The 15,298-nt window shown below is 44.4% G+C and overlaps 6 protein-coding genes across 6 annotated transcripts; 1 reads left to right on the top strand and 5 right to left on the bottom strand.

Annotated features, from left to right (window-relative positions):
• Positions 1 to 285: 285 nt before the first annotated feature.
• V865_005705 (uncharacterized protein) lies at positions 286 to 4,706 on the bottom strand (the record flags this gene model as incomplete). The annotated part of the gene is made up of 19 exons (XM_066229474.1): positions 286 to 368; positions 461 to 960; positions 1,033 to 1,207; positions 1,275 to 1,476; positions 1,531 to 1,596; positions 1,652 to 1,772; positions 1,829 to 2,417; positions 2,475 to 2,581; positions 2,639 to 2,761; positions 2,814 to 2,885; positions 2,944 to 2,985; positions 3,046 to 3,241; positions 3,312 to 3,404; positions 3,465 to 3,485; positions 3,598 to 3,895; positions 4,011 to 4,085; positions 4,149 to 4,209; positions 4,302 to 4,405; positions 4,488 to 4,706. The coding sequence occupies 19 exons, from the start codon at positions 4,704 to 4,706 to the stop codon at positions 286 to 288; spliced, it is 3,147 nt and encodes a 1,048-aa protein (XP_066085571.1).
• A 683-nt stretch (positions 4,707 to 5,389) lies between these two features.
• On the bottom strand, positions 5,390 to 7,290 carry V865_005704 (uncharacterized protein; the record flags this gene model as incomplete). The annotated part of the gene is made up of 6 exons (XM_066229473.1): positions 5,390 to 5,464; positions 5,535 to 6,389; positions 6,450 to 6,567; positions 6,621 to 6,690; positions 6,756 to 6,892; positions 7,091 to 7,290. 6 exons carry the CDS (start codon positions 7,288 to 7,290, stop codon positions 5,390 to 5,392), a joined length of 1,455 nt encoding a protein of 484 aa, XP_066085570.1.
• A 556-nt stretch (positions 7,291 to 7,846) lies between these two features.
• Positions 7,847 to 9,011, top strand: V865_005703 (uncharacterized protein; the record flags this gene model as incomplete). The annotated part of the gene is made up of 4 exons (XM_066229472.1): positions 7,847 to 8,076; positions 8,140 to 8,164; positions 8,272 to 8,409; positions 8,577 to 9,011. The coding sequence occupies 4 exons, from the start codon at positions 7,847 to 7,849 to the stop codon at positions 9,009 to 9,011; spliced, it is 828 nt and encodes a 275-aa protein (XP_066085569.1).
• Positions 9,012 to 9,463: 452 nt separating this feature from the next.
• Positions 9,464 to 11,562, bottom strand: V865_005702 (uncharacterized protein; the record flags this gene model as incomplete). Its single annotated transcript, XM_066229471.1, has 6 exons — positions 9,464 to 9,565; positions 9,657 to 9,731; positions 9,797 to 10,827; positions 10,908 to 10,941; positions 11,021 to 11,167; positions 11,245 to 11,562. The coding sequence occupies 6 exons, from the start codon at positions 11,560 to 11,562 to the stop codon at positions 9,464 to 9,466; spliced, it is 1,707 nt and encodes a 568-aa protein (XP_066085568.1).
• A 765-nt stretch (positions 11,563 to 12,327) lies between these two features.
• V865_005701 (uncharacterized protein) lies at positions 12,328 to 14,258 on the bottom strand (the record flags this gene model as incomplete). Its single annotated transcript, XM_066229470.1, has 4 exons — positions 12,328 to 13,843; positions 13,896 to 13,978; positions 14,036 to 14,085; positions 14,141 to 14,258. 4 exons carry the CDS (start codon positions 14,256 to 14,258, stop codon positions 12,328 to 12,330), a joined length of 1,767 nt encoding a protein of 588 aa, XP_066085567.1.
• A 248-nt stretch (positions 14,259 to 14,506) lies between these two features.
• Positions 14,507 to 15,118, bottom strand: V865_005700 (uncharacterized protein; the record flags this gene model as incomplete). The annotated part of the gene is made up of 1 exon (XM_066229469.1): positions 14,507 to 15,118. One exon carries the CDS (start codon positions 15,116 to 15,118, stop codon positions 14,507 to 14,509), a length of 612 nt encoding a protein of 203 aa, XP_066085566.1.
• Positions 15,119 to 15,298: the final 180 nt, after the last annotated feature.

Raw genomic sequence — 15,298 nt, 5'->3', positions numbered from 1 at the left:
GAGATAATTAAAACAAGGTTGAGAGGAGAGAAAACGCCAAAATGAACAAATTGAAAAGATATGGAGCTAAGGACAATGTATTCATCTATATTACATGAAGAAGAAAGATGTTCGAGGTAGGTCTGTCTCATTGTCTGGAAAGAGGAATGTGGGATTGATACAAAGTCATGATAGTAAAGCGGATGGCAAGCTACAAGAAGATAAGGTCGATCGTTCGTATAGGTTTATCATTCCGATCCCATTCGTTTCTGTCTATGATGTTCAGATCGGTTGAATCATCTTGAATTACAGATCAACTAAATTACCAGTTGAAGCCGAAGAACTATCTTTCTTCTTCCCTTTACCCACGGGCTCAGCTTTGAGGAGATCTATCAATTCCAAGGCCAACAATGAGAATCAGCCTCTACTTTACTTCCCATGTCATAGAGTAATGCATCATCCAGACCATCGATTGACTCACCTTCTGCTACCTTTTTCTGTTCCCCTTTCAGACCCTCATCATCATCCCCATGAGCCTTCAAAAACGCCTCAACCTCATCCATCACATCATCACCTTCTCCCTCTCCATCATCATCAGAATCTCCAATAGCGTCAATCGCAAAGTTAGGTCGGTGCATCACAGCTTCCTGAGCAGCTTTCACCATCTGACTTTCTTCCCTGTATCGGGCTTCTACATCTGCCAGAGAACGTTTCTCATCAGGTGTGCCGATCGTAGTGGTAGATTCAACCGTCTTGGTAGATGCCTGAGAGACTGCCGATGAAGATCTTTGTCTGGGGGGTGTAGGTCGTTGGAATTGTGCAGCTTGTTGAGCGGGCGTTAAGAGAGATTCTCTAGCTTTCAAGTCTCCAGACGAAGTGGACGACTCGACAGTCTTGGTTAGAGAGGGTTTTCTCCATTCGGCGTGTTTGCCTAGAGCGGCACCGAAACCATCGGCAAGTCTGTTCAATCGGTTTTTGTTCCTGCGACAGAATATCAGTATCAGCTGAATCCGAGACCACGGACAATATCAACTGAGACAGCGCTCAACTCACTCATTAGTCACCACGAGGTTCATCAATCCACCCAATAGTCCTTCAGGTCGTTGATGAGCTTGATGATAATCTTCATCACCAGTCTGTTCCAATTGGAACGAAGCCGTCAAGTCATTTGCAAAGAAGTTTTCAAGTAACTCGTCCGCAAGCACAACCATTCGGAAGGTCGCGAGATCTAAGCAAAAAATCACTTTGTCAGCTGAAAATCTTATGATACGAGGTCCATGTACGTGGCAGCTCACTGAGATAAGGTAAATTATGCGGCCCTGCCGACGAATCTGATCTTTCTCTGGCACCTGATGCAGTCTCCCTATCACCATGTATAGGTATTTTCTCGTCCACACTTCCCTCTGGCGCAGTAGCATCTCCGAATTCATAAGCGTTCAATATAAATTTCGATACTGCTGCAAGGTAGATGTCTCCAGGTTCATTTCGGAAAATGAACTATCATCTATCATCAGCTATGCTTTTGAGTCGCAGTATATAGGATCAGCTTACCAGTAATGATTCAGATAATTGGATGACTTCATCTTTAGTCAAGAACCCATCTTTATCTTTATCATGCTAAATCTTCACATTAGCTAAAATCCAATTGTTGTTAAAAGATTACCTAACTTACCAACTCAAAGAACCATTCTATCGATTCCATCAACCCAGCAGTCATCACCCTATTCAAACCCAATACGACATCCTGTAACGACAAGGTACCTTGATTCTGCGAATCCCAAGCGAAGAACAATCTATAAATTGTTGCCACTGATCAGCTTCATACCACGGCGGGTTAAATTCAACTGACCTATCAATCAACTCATGGTCCGCCACTCGTCGATCAGTCCTCTGTATAAACGCATTCGTCGTAACAGTCTCCTCTCTCGCCCAAGTAGCAATCTGCGATAAAAAGACTCTAAACGTCCTATGATCGATCCTAGTTTCCACTCGACCTTGAGCATCAACCTGTATTCTCGGTTGATCAAATTGATCTCCTGGCAAAGGCGAACTTCCAGGATAGGTCGACGGTCCAGCTTCAGGTGAACAGATAGCAGAGAAATAATGATCGTATATTATCCCAATTTGTTCCTTTGAGAATTTCCCAATGTTCTTCAAGTTCCTAACCGCAGCTCTTTTAGAGAACTTCTCGATCTCATCGGAAATTATTGCTCGTAATCTCTTTCGTTCGGCAGTGATAGTTTCGTCTGTGATCACGTTGAATTCTCTGAATGCAACAACCAGCAACTCTTGGAAGTTGGTTATAGCCCGTACTCGAGGATCTGGATGGTCGGGATGAGCGGAATCACCAATAGTAGCGAAATACGATCGCATCAGATTGATGAACATCCCATCGTCGGTCACTTCGAGCAAAGCTTCTCCATTTATCTTGAGAACAGCTGAGATGTGAACAGAAATGAGCTAGATCGTTCGCTGATGCGTCCCGCATAGCTCACCTAAACCGATCTGGAATAATACCTTGACACCCATGGCTAAAACACAATCTACAATCCTGAAAGCGAAAATGAGCGGCATTGAGTTGATATACAAACTCAAGAACCATCTGTAGGTTCTTTTGTGTCAGCTAACATTTCAGCTCATCATTGAGCAGCAAGCTTACGGTAACGAAGCCACCGAGATCTGCACATCCACCGAGACGAAGTGTTCTTGAATCATAGGCAAGCATCGATGTACGAGCGATTCGAACACTCTTTGATCGAGCAATGTTCCTTCCATTGAGGGACTGCCACAGGTGATTAGCTAACGAGCCACTGAGGCTTCAAGATCTAGCTCACCTATAGTACCCAGGTAATATCCTATCGCATAGTACTTCCAACAACCAGAAAGCCTGCTCTTCCGACATGTATCTAGATATACACACCATCAGCTGATTCTTGCATATGATGGACAACCTAGCTAACTCACATAAGTAATCCAGCAACGACTATATTCAAAGCTTGACAATAACTACAGGGTTGGTACTTTGGTCAGCTGGTGACAATGGTGAAGAGGTATGATGCAGCTTACCCAAGTTCAGGATTTCTGAAACTGTAAGCTACCAACACTCTCCTCAATCTAGCTAACCCTTCTTCTGATTGATAAGCTTTATATTCAGGTAAAGATCTATTCAAATCTTTTTCAATCTCGTCGGTGGACTGCGAGGATTTCCCAGCATTTTGGGAAAGCAATAATCCGTATGTTTCCGGATTGGCAAATCGGAGGTCTAAAAGGAATATATGGTCAATCAGCATTACGATACATCAGATGATGGTTTGAGGTTTTTACAGACTCACAGACGGAACCAGACATGACTTCCCATAATTCACCTCGAAGTCTCGATGGCAGACCAACTTGAAGTAATCTTTGGAAAGGTGGATAACGAAGTACTATTGACAATATTAGAAAGCTGCATCGCCCAAGAAGGCGGTCGTAGGATTTTAGCTTACAAGTGAGATTTCGTCCGTGAACTGTATGAAAAGCAAATATCAGCAAAATCCCAAATTTACAAAACTTCGGACGCAACATTGACGTTCCAAGATTGGGCAAAGACGGATCCCAGCACTGCAAGATCATACTCACTCATGAAATATTCCCTCCACAATTTCATCTTACTTCTCTCTCTCATTTTCCTCGCATCACCTGGGAAACCAAATTGTTCACCTAACCCTCTTTGATATATCCCTTTACCTTCTCCTCCCGGTCCCCTCAGATCGCTTTCCGCCTCCGTACCGACATTACCAGCTTTCTCATTTAACTCCGTACCCAATAACAAGTGGTCAGTCTGCTGTTGGGCTGCGGCTGTTGACACAGGCGAGGATAGGAGGTATTCGGAGTAGAGCGAGGGGAGAAACGGTTTGAGCTGTTTCATTGCGGAAAGCTAGACAGATAATAATAGTCACGTTGATTAGCTCGCTCAGCGACCTGAATGGGATATGTCAAGGGCCGTTGAAGGTGGGATTCATGTGATGATGCTTGACAAGGTTTGCACTCACCTGCGACTTCAATGCATCCCTCAATAAAATCGCAAAATGCTCGGCAGTCGGTAAAAGTGATGTCAATTGAAGGATCTGTCACAGCATGTCGATATCAGCTATTGCTTTCGAATCGTTGAGGAAGAAGAAGTAGCTCACAATTCTCATCCCATGCCATGTTGCAAGTGATAAAGCGAATACACCTGCTCTCGAGTTGAGTCTGTGCGGGCGACATGAAATCAATAATTAGTGTGAGAAGACACGAAAGAGATTAAGTGAAGTAGACGAGATCCAATTGAATGGTGAGCTCACCTCTCAACCCTCCTAATGGTATATAAAGGAATCGTATATCTACATGATTTCCTATCAAGACTTATGAAACATAAGAAGGGAGGTAACAAGCTTAGTCGACCGGCCTACCACGAAAGTCCACAATACAACATCAGTATCTTGATGATCCATAAGTTTGTATTTTGTGTATGGTAGGAGGCAACTCACATAAACTTCTTCTTTACCTTCCACACTGATTACAGCATTTATATCCATACTTTGCAATTCCTCTTGACCATTCTTGTATGGTCTTTCCCTCAATTTCACCACCGAGGGTGGATCAGAGGGACCAGGTAAAGAAGATTGTAGAGGGACGTTGAAGAAATCGCGGGTGAGCTCGTCCTTGGATTTCTCGCGGTATGATCGAAGGTGGAGAGGGAGAGACATGATGGGTGGTCGTTGGAGGAGTACTCCAGGTTGGATGAGGGGTAGAGGTGGTGGAAGGGTCTAAAGAAGTCGAAGTTTCTGAGTGGGTGTGAGGCTTCTCGCTAGTAGGTTATGCTTAGTATGGTTGTTGCTATGATGAGCAGTATGGTATATAGTATACGGTGTATGATCCACCACCAAGAGGATGTTTCGGATCAACGTCAGTGGTGAGAGTGAGAGTGATAGCGATGAGGGAGTGAGACTCGATTACATAATTGAAGCACAGTCTTCTTCTTATCCACGCGTAGTAAACAGAAAGATAACACGCGTTTCAGCTGTACCAGTGAAAAGTGGGAGACTCATATAGACTAATAGTCTGCAAACTCGAGTGATCATCATATTGGTAGATGCATAAGGGATGAGATGATCAAGAGATCATATCATCATCATAGTATCGCATTCGCGATGCTATCATATACTTCCAAAAAAAAAAAAAGTAAAAAAGAAGTACCCTATAACATGGAGCCAAAGATGATAGACCACCGTCACGCTTCTTCCGCCATGCTCTCCGCCCCCTTCATAAACTTACTATCTAACGCCTTATACGCCATGTTTCCATCTGAGTGTGTTTCGAACTCCACTTCAACCGCCAATAAGTCACCTTTCACCCATGTCATCGTGATTCCTGATCCCATAAACCCATTCTATCCACCTTGAGCAGCTCTACTCATCCTATCCAGATACCTCTCCCACAACTCATCCACAAACCTCTCATCCGACTACATCATCACAAACCATCAGCACCAGTGACAAAACCAGTTTGTTCATGTATCTTTGTAGATAACTTACCAAGATCAAATCCGTTACTCTCCTTCTGAATTCCATCTTCCTCTCCTCTTTACCTAATCCAATACCGGCAACTCTCAATCCCTCCTGTTGTTCTCTCCTCTGTAATCCATCAACGAACGATTCAGCTATTATACCTCTTGACTCCATATTGCTCTTATATCCATTCAAATTAGGTGTATGACTCCCAGGGGTATGGAACGATACCGCCGGTGAAGCATTAGAAGTCGAAGGTGAAGGTGCAGCTGCAGCTGCTGTAGCTGCAGTCTGGGCGAATGTCGCATCTCCAATTTTATGATACATCTGTTGAGGTTGTTGAGGTTGACTAGCTGGTGAGTATTGACCGACCTGAGGTGGGGGTGTCGGTCGACCATGAGGGAAATGAGGGCGAGGGTGAGGTGGTGGGTACTGTTGCATTTGCACTTGAGGTGGGAACTGCTCGATTGGGAATTGTTGAATTTCAGGTACGGGTGGATAAGGTGCGGGAGGTATGTTGTGAGTCGGAGGACCATTTTGGAATTCTGGTCCGGACGGTTGTGGTGGTTGGTGGGGAGAGGCTTGCTGTTGTGGTGGAGGTGGAGCTAAGCCCAATATGCTCATCAAGAGATCATCAGCGGTCTGACCAGGTGGAGATTGGATTGGAGTTGGTGGAGCCGGTGGAGAGATGGGAAGATGAGCGTGGGTAGAGGCGGGGTCTGCTGGAGTAGGTACGGGTATAGGTCCAGGAGGTGGTGGAGCGGTAGCGGCAGTTAAAATCGGTTGACTGGTCGTAGATACTGTAGTGGTCGTTATCGTCGTCGTCTGGGTGGGAGGGGTAGGGACAGCTGGCTGGACGGGAGGTGATTGTATTGGTGGTGACTGTGTGTTGGATATCGAGTTAGCATATGAGGTGGTTACAGTATACAAAGCTGAACATACCTTCATGAGTCCTGCGAATAATCTCGATAAGCCATCTTCGTTCTGAGGGACAGGCTGAGCGGCTGAGTTTGCGGGGGATGACGGCAGATCGGTCCGTTTGGAGGGTTCTCCACATATACTACAGCGATGTCAGCTATCTTGCAAAAGGAATGCACCAGATTATCGGCTTACCCTAACACCGTCCTCCTGAATCTCTCAACAGCATCAGGACCTTCAGAAAACCATATACCTATCCGCTGTTCTAAGAGCGATGTTCGACTTGTCATTAGAATATGACGACTTGTATGCGGATCGACGTAAACTCACTTTCACCTCTTCGAGCCACTTGTAACATCCCTTGATCAATGACCGTCAATTTCATTTCACCAGGTACGAGAGGTATAGCGGGGTTCTTCAGACCTTGCCGATTTAACATGTACAACGACCATTCTGGGGTCTTGTCCCTATTATGTGGGGAAAAGAGTATCTCAGCGTAAGTATGAAGAAGATGTCTTTCCATTGATAGCTCCCATATCAAGCGTAGTTGTGAGTAGGGATGCAAAACCTTACACCATCGAATCACATTCCAAGAAATCCTCTATAAAAATGCGCTTGTACTGATCATCCATTGAAAACAAGTCTGATATGACACTCTCACTCACCTCTGTACGACGAATAACGGTCCCTCCGATTTCTGTTTCTCCCATTTCCCTCCTAATTCATCATAATGATAAATCACCGAATAAACGCTCGTCTCCAATATCTGAGCTACAGATGGGTCTGCTCGCTTGACTGATCTGAGATTTGTCGCATTTCGATAGTCGATTAGCTGCTGTTCTTCTTCGGTGAGAGAAGATGACATTGTGGATCCGGTGAAGTGAGAGTGTGTGGTCGTGGACAAGAGGAATCAAGAAGGTTGATTGGTTGTTTGACTTGGTATGTATTCGTATGACTGGGTCGCTTTCTCGTCGTGCTTGTTCGTGGTACTGTCGTTGTTGGCTCTTCTATGATCTGTACTATATCCTCACTGATGTCGTCTCGTCTTGTTGCTTTATACTGCTGGCATTTAGGATGACAGAAAGGACAGAAAGGGACCTATTCCATCTTTGAACCTCCTCTTCCTTACTTGACACGTGGCACCCACGAGTACCGTCAATCCAAAGACTCGCTTTCGGCTTTAACCTGTAACCGGGGGTCTCCGCACCCACGCTGCATCCGCCCCGGTTGAATCCTCGATCGATTGAGCCGGTGAGACGGTCCGAGCGTATAGGATTTATTCGAATTCGTAAACAAATCGTATTCGCATATGTACAAGGAAGCGGTGAATGTTGGGTGTTGGGTGTGCTTGATCACTTATCTAGACACTAGACTGCTTCAGCAGATCAATTACATCACCTCCCCTCCAGGGCTAAGTCAACATGTCCCCCTCCACACCCCTCGAACCATTCTGTACAGCCATCCTCCGTACATTGCGACGATCCCTCATCCCTCCCAATCTACCTAGACCCCTTCCTGCCCATACGGTCCGATCGAGTAAACCCATAAGCGAATCTGCTATATTGATACCGCTCATGAATATACGTGATCAGCCGCATCTGTTGATGGAAGTAAGAGGGAGGGGGTTGAGGGTACATGCTGGGGAAGTAAGGTGAGTGAGTTCTCAATGAGAAAAAGGAGGGTAAAGCTGATATGATGAATGATCGTTGGATAGCTTTCCAGGTGGGAAATCAGATCAGGTGAGTTATCATATGTCTCACCAATGTACAGTTTGGTCAAGGATCAAGAGTTTATCGTCAGACCTGGAATTATGCTGACTCGCTGTTTTCTTACTTTGACTTCTTAGACAGACGATTCACTCGTTCATACAGCTTTGAGAGAAGCCCAAGAAGAACTTGCCATACCACCCTCTCACGTCGAGATATTAGGTATGTTGGAACCAGAGTATAGTCTAGGTAATAAAAGTAGAGTGTGGCCTTTTGTCGTGAGTATGAATCTGAATCCTTTCCTTTCTATGTTTAGTGCAAGTAGAAGAAAGAAATCTGCGTGTTTTCTTTTCCAGCACATACCTTGAGAGAAGGGATATTGACAAGCTACTACTGTGCAAGTCATAGCAGCATAACATACTGATCGCACCTCTTGATCATATAGGGATTCATACATTCCGATCCTCAACCATTCCCCTCCATCCCCCAAACCCTTCCTTCCCTCCCTCTGTCCGACCTCACCCCAAATCCCGAGGAAGTATCTTCCATCATAACTTTACCTCTATCCGCTCTTCAAGATCCAAGCAAGCTGTCCATACATTACTTCAGATTAGATTTGAATAAGCCTTATTACAGAATAGATTGTAAAGATTATCTCTTAAATCAACACAAACAACAACAGCAGCAGCAGCAGCAAGTCAAGGGAGATGATCGACATGGTTCTGACCAGAATCCAAATCGGACAATAGGATTAGAAGAGAACGGAGAATCATCTGAAAAATTGGAAGTCTGGGGATTGAGCGGATGGTTTTTAAATAAATTGGCTAAAAGGGCGGGATGGATGGATGCTCCGCCGAAAGGGATTTCACCTGAAGATTGAAGATTAGGATGGGGTGATAGCGATACCATCAGCCGAGAACGATACAAGAAGAAGGGGATGATGGATATGGTTTAGAAGATACATGGTGGTTACTTTTGTACTAATGTAAGCTAATCTAGTTTATCATGTTGTATACTAAATCATACAATCATTATTTCATCACATCATCACAACATCATAATGTAGAATTACTATAAACTACTATTTTGTCAAAAATACCTTCCGCTCCTCAATATAACACGGTCTTAGATATGTCTTTTGTGAGAAATACAAATACCGTTGCAGGTCTGCCACAGACAACGAGTATGTACAGTACGATTTCTACAATATACACGAACCGATGGAACTATGCAGTATCAAGTAAGCAGCAAAAGCATTTTCCGACTGATGACTGATTAAAATGAATCGTTCAACCACTTCACACATGCAGGGTGTACTGTATCGATAGATAATTACGCCGTCGTAGGTTGAGCATAAGCCATCAATATAGTATGTGAATCACCTTGTTCCGGACCTGGTAAGTTAACCATCGGTGGTGGGGTATGTAACATGCTCTGCAGTGAGCACTAAGGCAACGATTCATCAGCCCGGGGCCACGGAACACATATGCAGTAGAAGAGATATTCATGTGGATAAGATACTTACAAGGTATGCATCTCGAAGTAACGAGGCTTCTGTTGGACCTTTGAGAAGTTCAGAACGATCTTGTGATGATGTGATCTGTAGATTGTGAGAGAGAGCATATTCATCAATCAACTAGCCATGAGGTTGCTATCGAAACTTACCTCATCAACATTGGAAATCACCGCCGACCATCTACTAGATTCAATACCAGTTACGGTCCTCTCATCGTCCATTCCCATGTTCATCGTCAGTTGACTCTGTATAATCCTATCCCATTCGAATGCCTCACTCCCACTACCACTCCCAGCGGAAGTTTGCGTGGAGCTAGGCAATCCAGCACTTGGTAATCCCTCTGAAGAGTTATCATCCGCATCGGATATACTGAGTGATAACCAAGATTGATCTAATTTGTGTGAAGTGGATTTTGTAGGTGATAAATCATGCGTCGTATCATCAATATCAACGTGGAAAAACCGCGATTGCCTATTCGTATCGAGAAATTCCCTAGTGAATATATGTTTCTCAAAATGAGTATCCATCTTGCCTTCTTCCTCGGGACAAGGATTGGATGACGAGGGGATATGATCCGGTGGATTTGGGAAATTTTCCAATGATATTCCATCAAATACCATCGTCTGCCTCGAAGACGATCTATCATCATTGTCGTTGTTATTGCTGCTGGGTGATGGTCTTTCCCATGATCTGCCCCATCCGCCAATAGCCAGAGGACTAAGTAAAGTAGGTGCTCTGCCCAGCGAAGAGGTACTCGATGTGGTCAGAGCATGACCACGAATGAACGGGGAATATGGAGTGAATGGTACAGATGTATAGGGAGAAAAGGGTGAGGTAAGTGGAGGTGGGGAAGAGAATGACGAAGGTGTAGAAGAAGAAGAAGAACAATCATATTCGAAAACCGAGTTTGAGTTCGATCCTTTGGCAAAGGATGAGGAAGACGAACCTGGAGAGAAGGAAAATGTGAAAGAAGGTGAGGTATATGTGATTGGCGAATTATCGGGTCTGGGACTTTCCTCGGCGGGCTTGATGGGGGGTATAGGTGGTGGTGGAAGTTGAGAGGAGGATCTGATGCTTGATAGGGAAGCTAAAGAGAGACGAGAACGATGTACCGGTCGTACAGGGATGGGGGGAGGTGGGGGATGGGTGGTCTTATGTGCGAGACCCGATCGAAGGGAGGCTGCGATGATTGTAAGGGGTGGATGATGTTGAGATCTAGTCATCTTCCGTCGATCTGAGCGAGAGGAGAGGAGAGCCTACCTTTCACAAATATTTCTCCAAGATCTGCAGGTACCTACAGAATTCACAGAAGGTCAGTCCCACGCTTACAAACAACCATTTACAGCTGAAATGACTTCATTGACCAAACTCACCATACTTTCCAATACATTCATTTTCTTTCTTATCTCCTCTTCGTTCTTGCCCTTCCCCTTCTTTCCTTCTATATAATTACACAGAGCATTTATACCCTGTTCTCGTTCCGATGTCGATGGTCCAAGTGATCTAAGAATAGACGCAACCTAAAGCCCATGTATGATATGTTAAAGCGAGGAACATTTGGGGTTATGCCAGGCAATTCCAAGAACCAGATACTCACATTACTAGCTCTGGAATACACCGTATCCCTCTCTATAACAGAAGTGAAAGTATCGATCGATAATCTATCTCTGTCCATTGACATCGTACCTTCCCTACCTATCGTACGGGATGATTGTGAGTTTGAGATGTCTTCCTGATTGATATGTCGAGAAGGTGTCGATGTAGAACAGGTGGGTGTAGTTGTCAAACGGGATGAGGGTGAAGGGGTGGGCTTGGTAGGTGAAGCTGTGAATGTGAAAGGTGGGAAATGACTCGTACTCAACGTCAACGTGAATGGCTGATGTTGTGTGGTGGTTGTTGTAGTGATCGTGGACATATTCCAGATCATTCAGATCATCTTTGCCACAAGGAGTAAGGGATAGGGGTATATGGGTGACTACTTCCTTCTTCCTCTTTGTCTGTTGGTTTGAGCTTCTTTGTTCTTTCGAGCAGATATAGATAAGATCGCTATATCACTTCCAACAAGGGGGCGAGAACGAAGTTAACTCTACTGTACACCTGTTCCTTTCAAGAGTAGTACACTCATATACCTAGTTCTCACGATCACACCAACATGTAAACATCAGATGACGTCCTTTCTTTTGTACAGCGGCAAGTGATCGATATGGATCATTCACACATCACATACTAACTACCCCTTTCCTTCGATATCATCGGGGATAATTGTAGTGTCCATTCACCCTTGTTAGTGAGATCTAACAATCTAACGATAGATGTCAAAGGCACTTAAGCCACAAACGAACACAATCAGTATGCAATGTCATCTTGACGACGATCAGCAGTAGAAAGGGGTGAAAGGGATAAAGTCAGTGTCCGTTTCATTCAGGAAACATATCACGCACTGATCATGGTTCTAGTTTTCTACTGTAGTGTTGTTGTAGCATAAGTGTATTTTGATGTGTTTGCGTTTGTGTTTGTCAGTGTATACAAGCTGTGTCCGTACAGTATTTGTGTGTTACACCCAAAAAAACACTCCATTACCGTGTGAACTCCTTTCCGACGGCATCTTTCTTTGATGATATGACATTGATATGACAACATGATCAAAGTAAAGTAGTATCGTATCAACCCCTTCATCTTCCTATACAAACAGCTCATTCCACCAAAATTTCTCCAAATCCTCTATCAAACCTTCCTCATCCTCTATCTCAGCTAAGAACCTCTTCACATCCTCTGCACCTAGTTTTCTCTCTCCTTTCAATCCACTCAACTTCTTCATAACCTTCTGTAATCCACTGCCATACTTCTGTCTATCCTGTTCTTCAGGTACTAAATCCGTTTTCGTAGCATACAGTCCATTCCTAAGTTGATGTAAGATGATGTTCCTAATCAACAATTCATTCTCCCATCCACTCTGCCATGGTAAGTCCTGCCCACCTCCCATCGTACCACCTATACTGAGGCTCATCCCTGAACCCGTTGTGGTCAAAGCTCCATCTATTTTCACAAATTTCACTCCCAAACCTTCACCCGCTCTAGCAGCATACGTAAAAGCATTATCCATCAACTGTCCCACATTCCTCTTAGCAGTCTCATGTATATCCGCCAACCTAGCTCTTCTCAAACTCGCTTTACTCAAACTAAGCAGAACAGAAGGTTTGAATGCCTTTGGAGTCAGTGCGTTTGTGGGTATATCCAGAGCAGTGGTGAGATGGGAGGTAGCTTGAGAAAGGTGATACCAAGCTTGTTGAGCCAATGGTGAAGGTCCAGGAGGAAGCTGTCCATTCAACACCAACATCCTATTGGCAATTTCCATATGTGTATCACTAAGTATCGTCAAAATCTCCGGTCGAACAGTCAAATCTTCAGGTGGAGTTATATCTAAACTTCCTAATATCGCTGTAAGGGCTGCTATGGCACCTTCCAACGATTTTTCTAATCCCATATTAGGATGAGCTTGATTCTTATATATCTCCCATACTATACTATCCATACCCAGCAGTACCTTCACCTCGCACAAGTCTAATTCAGCTTGTCGACCCGGTGGAGCATATACGCCCGCACGATCTAAAATCTGTCTGACGGTCATTTGTTCTTCTTCACTTGGCGTTTTGGGTTCGGTGGTGGATGTCCATAGCGATAGATGAATATCGATGAGTGTAAGGACAGTGTCGATATATGTCGAACGAGTCGGTAAATGAGTTTCGAATGATCCTTCTCCTTCTCCTTCATTTTCCTCTTGATCTTGATCTTTACTTTTATCTCCATCAACTTGCATTCTTCCTTCGTCCTGAGCAGAGTCAGCCGGAGCGACTTCCATCTCATCTACTACCTCCTCGGTCTCATCCACATCATCTTCTTCGCTCGTCGCTCGAAGATACTCCTCCTGTCCATCCATAACTTCCTGTAAAATATCCCTAGCTTCTTCCCTCAGCTTCCTCACTTCGTCTATCTGGGTGTTATCCACATCCAGATCTTCCAGTATATCTGCGAGGGATGAACATGATTGCGACAAGTTAAAAGCAACGTCCATACGGAGTAAAGGCGAGTTGGTGAGTGTCGTTGCTAGACGGTATAATTCGATGGAACGGCGCAAGGGTGCGAAAGAGGTTGGAGGGAGGAGGAAAGAGGCTGATAATGTATATAATGCTCTTGCCCTACACGGATATGTCAGATACTTTGATTATTGTCGCTCATCGTCCGACCCACTGGTTGTAGGCCGCATCATATGTCTGTGAGGATCCTAATGCTTTCTCGTACAATTCTACCGCTCGTTCATAGAACCGCTGGGCCTATACATATAATGTGAACATTTATCCTTGATGAGATAAACATTTGGAATCACTCACTTTATCACCATCCCTATATCTTTCACCTTTCTCTTCCATCTCCACTCCTCCTATTGCCCACCCATCAGCTCGATGTTTCCCGTCGGAGTTAACGCATCAACTCACCATCTAAAGCTTCATCATAGGTGTCATACGTGATCTCCCTCTTATTTTTCCCTGCTTTTTTAGACTGTCGTCGGTCATCTTCTTCCCCTCGTCGCTTCAATGGTCGTTTAGGTGGCATCGTTGGGGTCAATCTGAGTATGTTCTTTGCACAGGATATCCATAACGAGCTAATTGAAGGTATGAGTGACTTTCTAACTTATTCATCAATCGTCCGACCTCCACTTGCAAGACTCGAGAGGGAATATGACATCGTATCTTATTTGTGCTTCCTACATAGCATCGACCGTGTAACTCCTGATACAATGAGCAGTAAGACTTTCGTGATAGGTGTGTAACTATAGCACAGTGTGCATAACGTTCATTATACTACGACGTATTCGGTATACTGATCGTAGTGACAGGTACAGACTTCCAACCAAATCTAACAGTATCCCTACTGTCAGAATTAGAACCACTTTTTGTCAAGGGCTGATCTGTATTAGTCGATATTTTCGATGATACTGTCGAATCGGATCTTTCCGATTTTGTATTATTCTCTTCCTTTTTCTTATTCTCTTTATCATTCTTATCTGAGTTCTTGCTCTTCGCATCTGTACCCTGGCTATCAGTCCGAATATCACCATTCGTAATACTTGCTTCACTTGCGTCATCCTTCTCCATGCTCATCTTCGTCCGCTCTTCACTCACTGTGGCTGTCTTCCTCGAAGCTGAAGACGAAATTCCAACTCTCAATTTCCTAGGATTATCCTCCTCCTCATCATCAACATCGTCTATATCTGACGGGAGTATAGGAGGACGAGGACTCCTAGGATATACCGAATGATCCTGTCTGATGGGGAAAAACCGTTCGGGAAGTGCAGAAGAGGGAATCGATCCTGGACCGACCGTTCCATCTGAAATGTATTTGGTCTGACGGTCTGTCCAGTAATTATATACTGACTCTTCTCGATTGGTGGGTATGCTGTTACCAAACACCATGGTTTCTTGTGATTGGTTTGGCAATATGTTGGTAGATCACGAATAGAAGGGCAAAATCGACTCGATTGGAACTAGTCCATAGGGAGGTAAGCCAGGCAGAACCGTCAAATGACGTCCTTTGATGATTCAACTGAAAGAAAGGATCTTACCGGAGCTGGTTTTGAATGATGGTTGTCATGT

This window comes from Kwoniella europaea, chromosome 1 (assembly GCF_036810445.1).
Source record: "Kwoniella europaea PYCC6329 chromosome 1, complete sequence".
NCBI classification, from domain to species: Eukaryota; Fungi; Basidiomycota; class Tremellomycetes; order Tremellales; family Cryptococcaceae; genus Kwoniella; species Kwoniella europaea.
The sequence above is the reverse complement of the archived record's forward strand: the minus strand, read 5'-3'. Positions and strand labels throughout refer to the sequence as shown.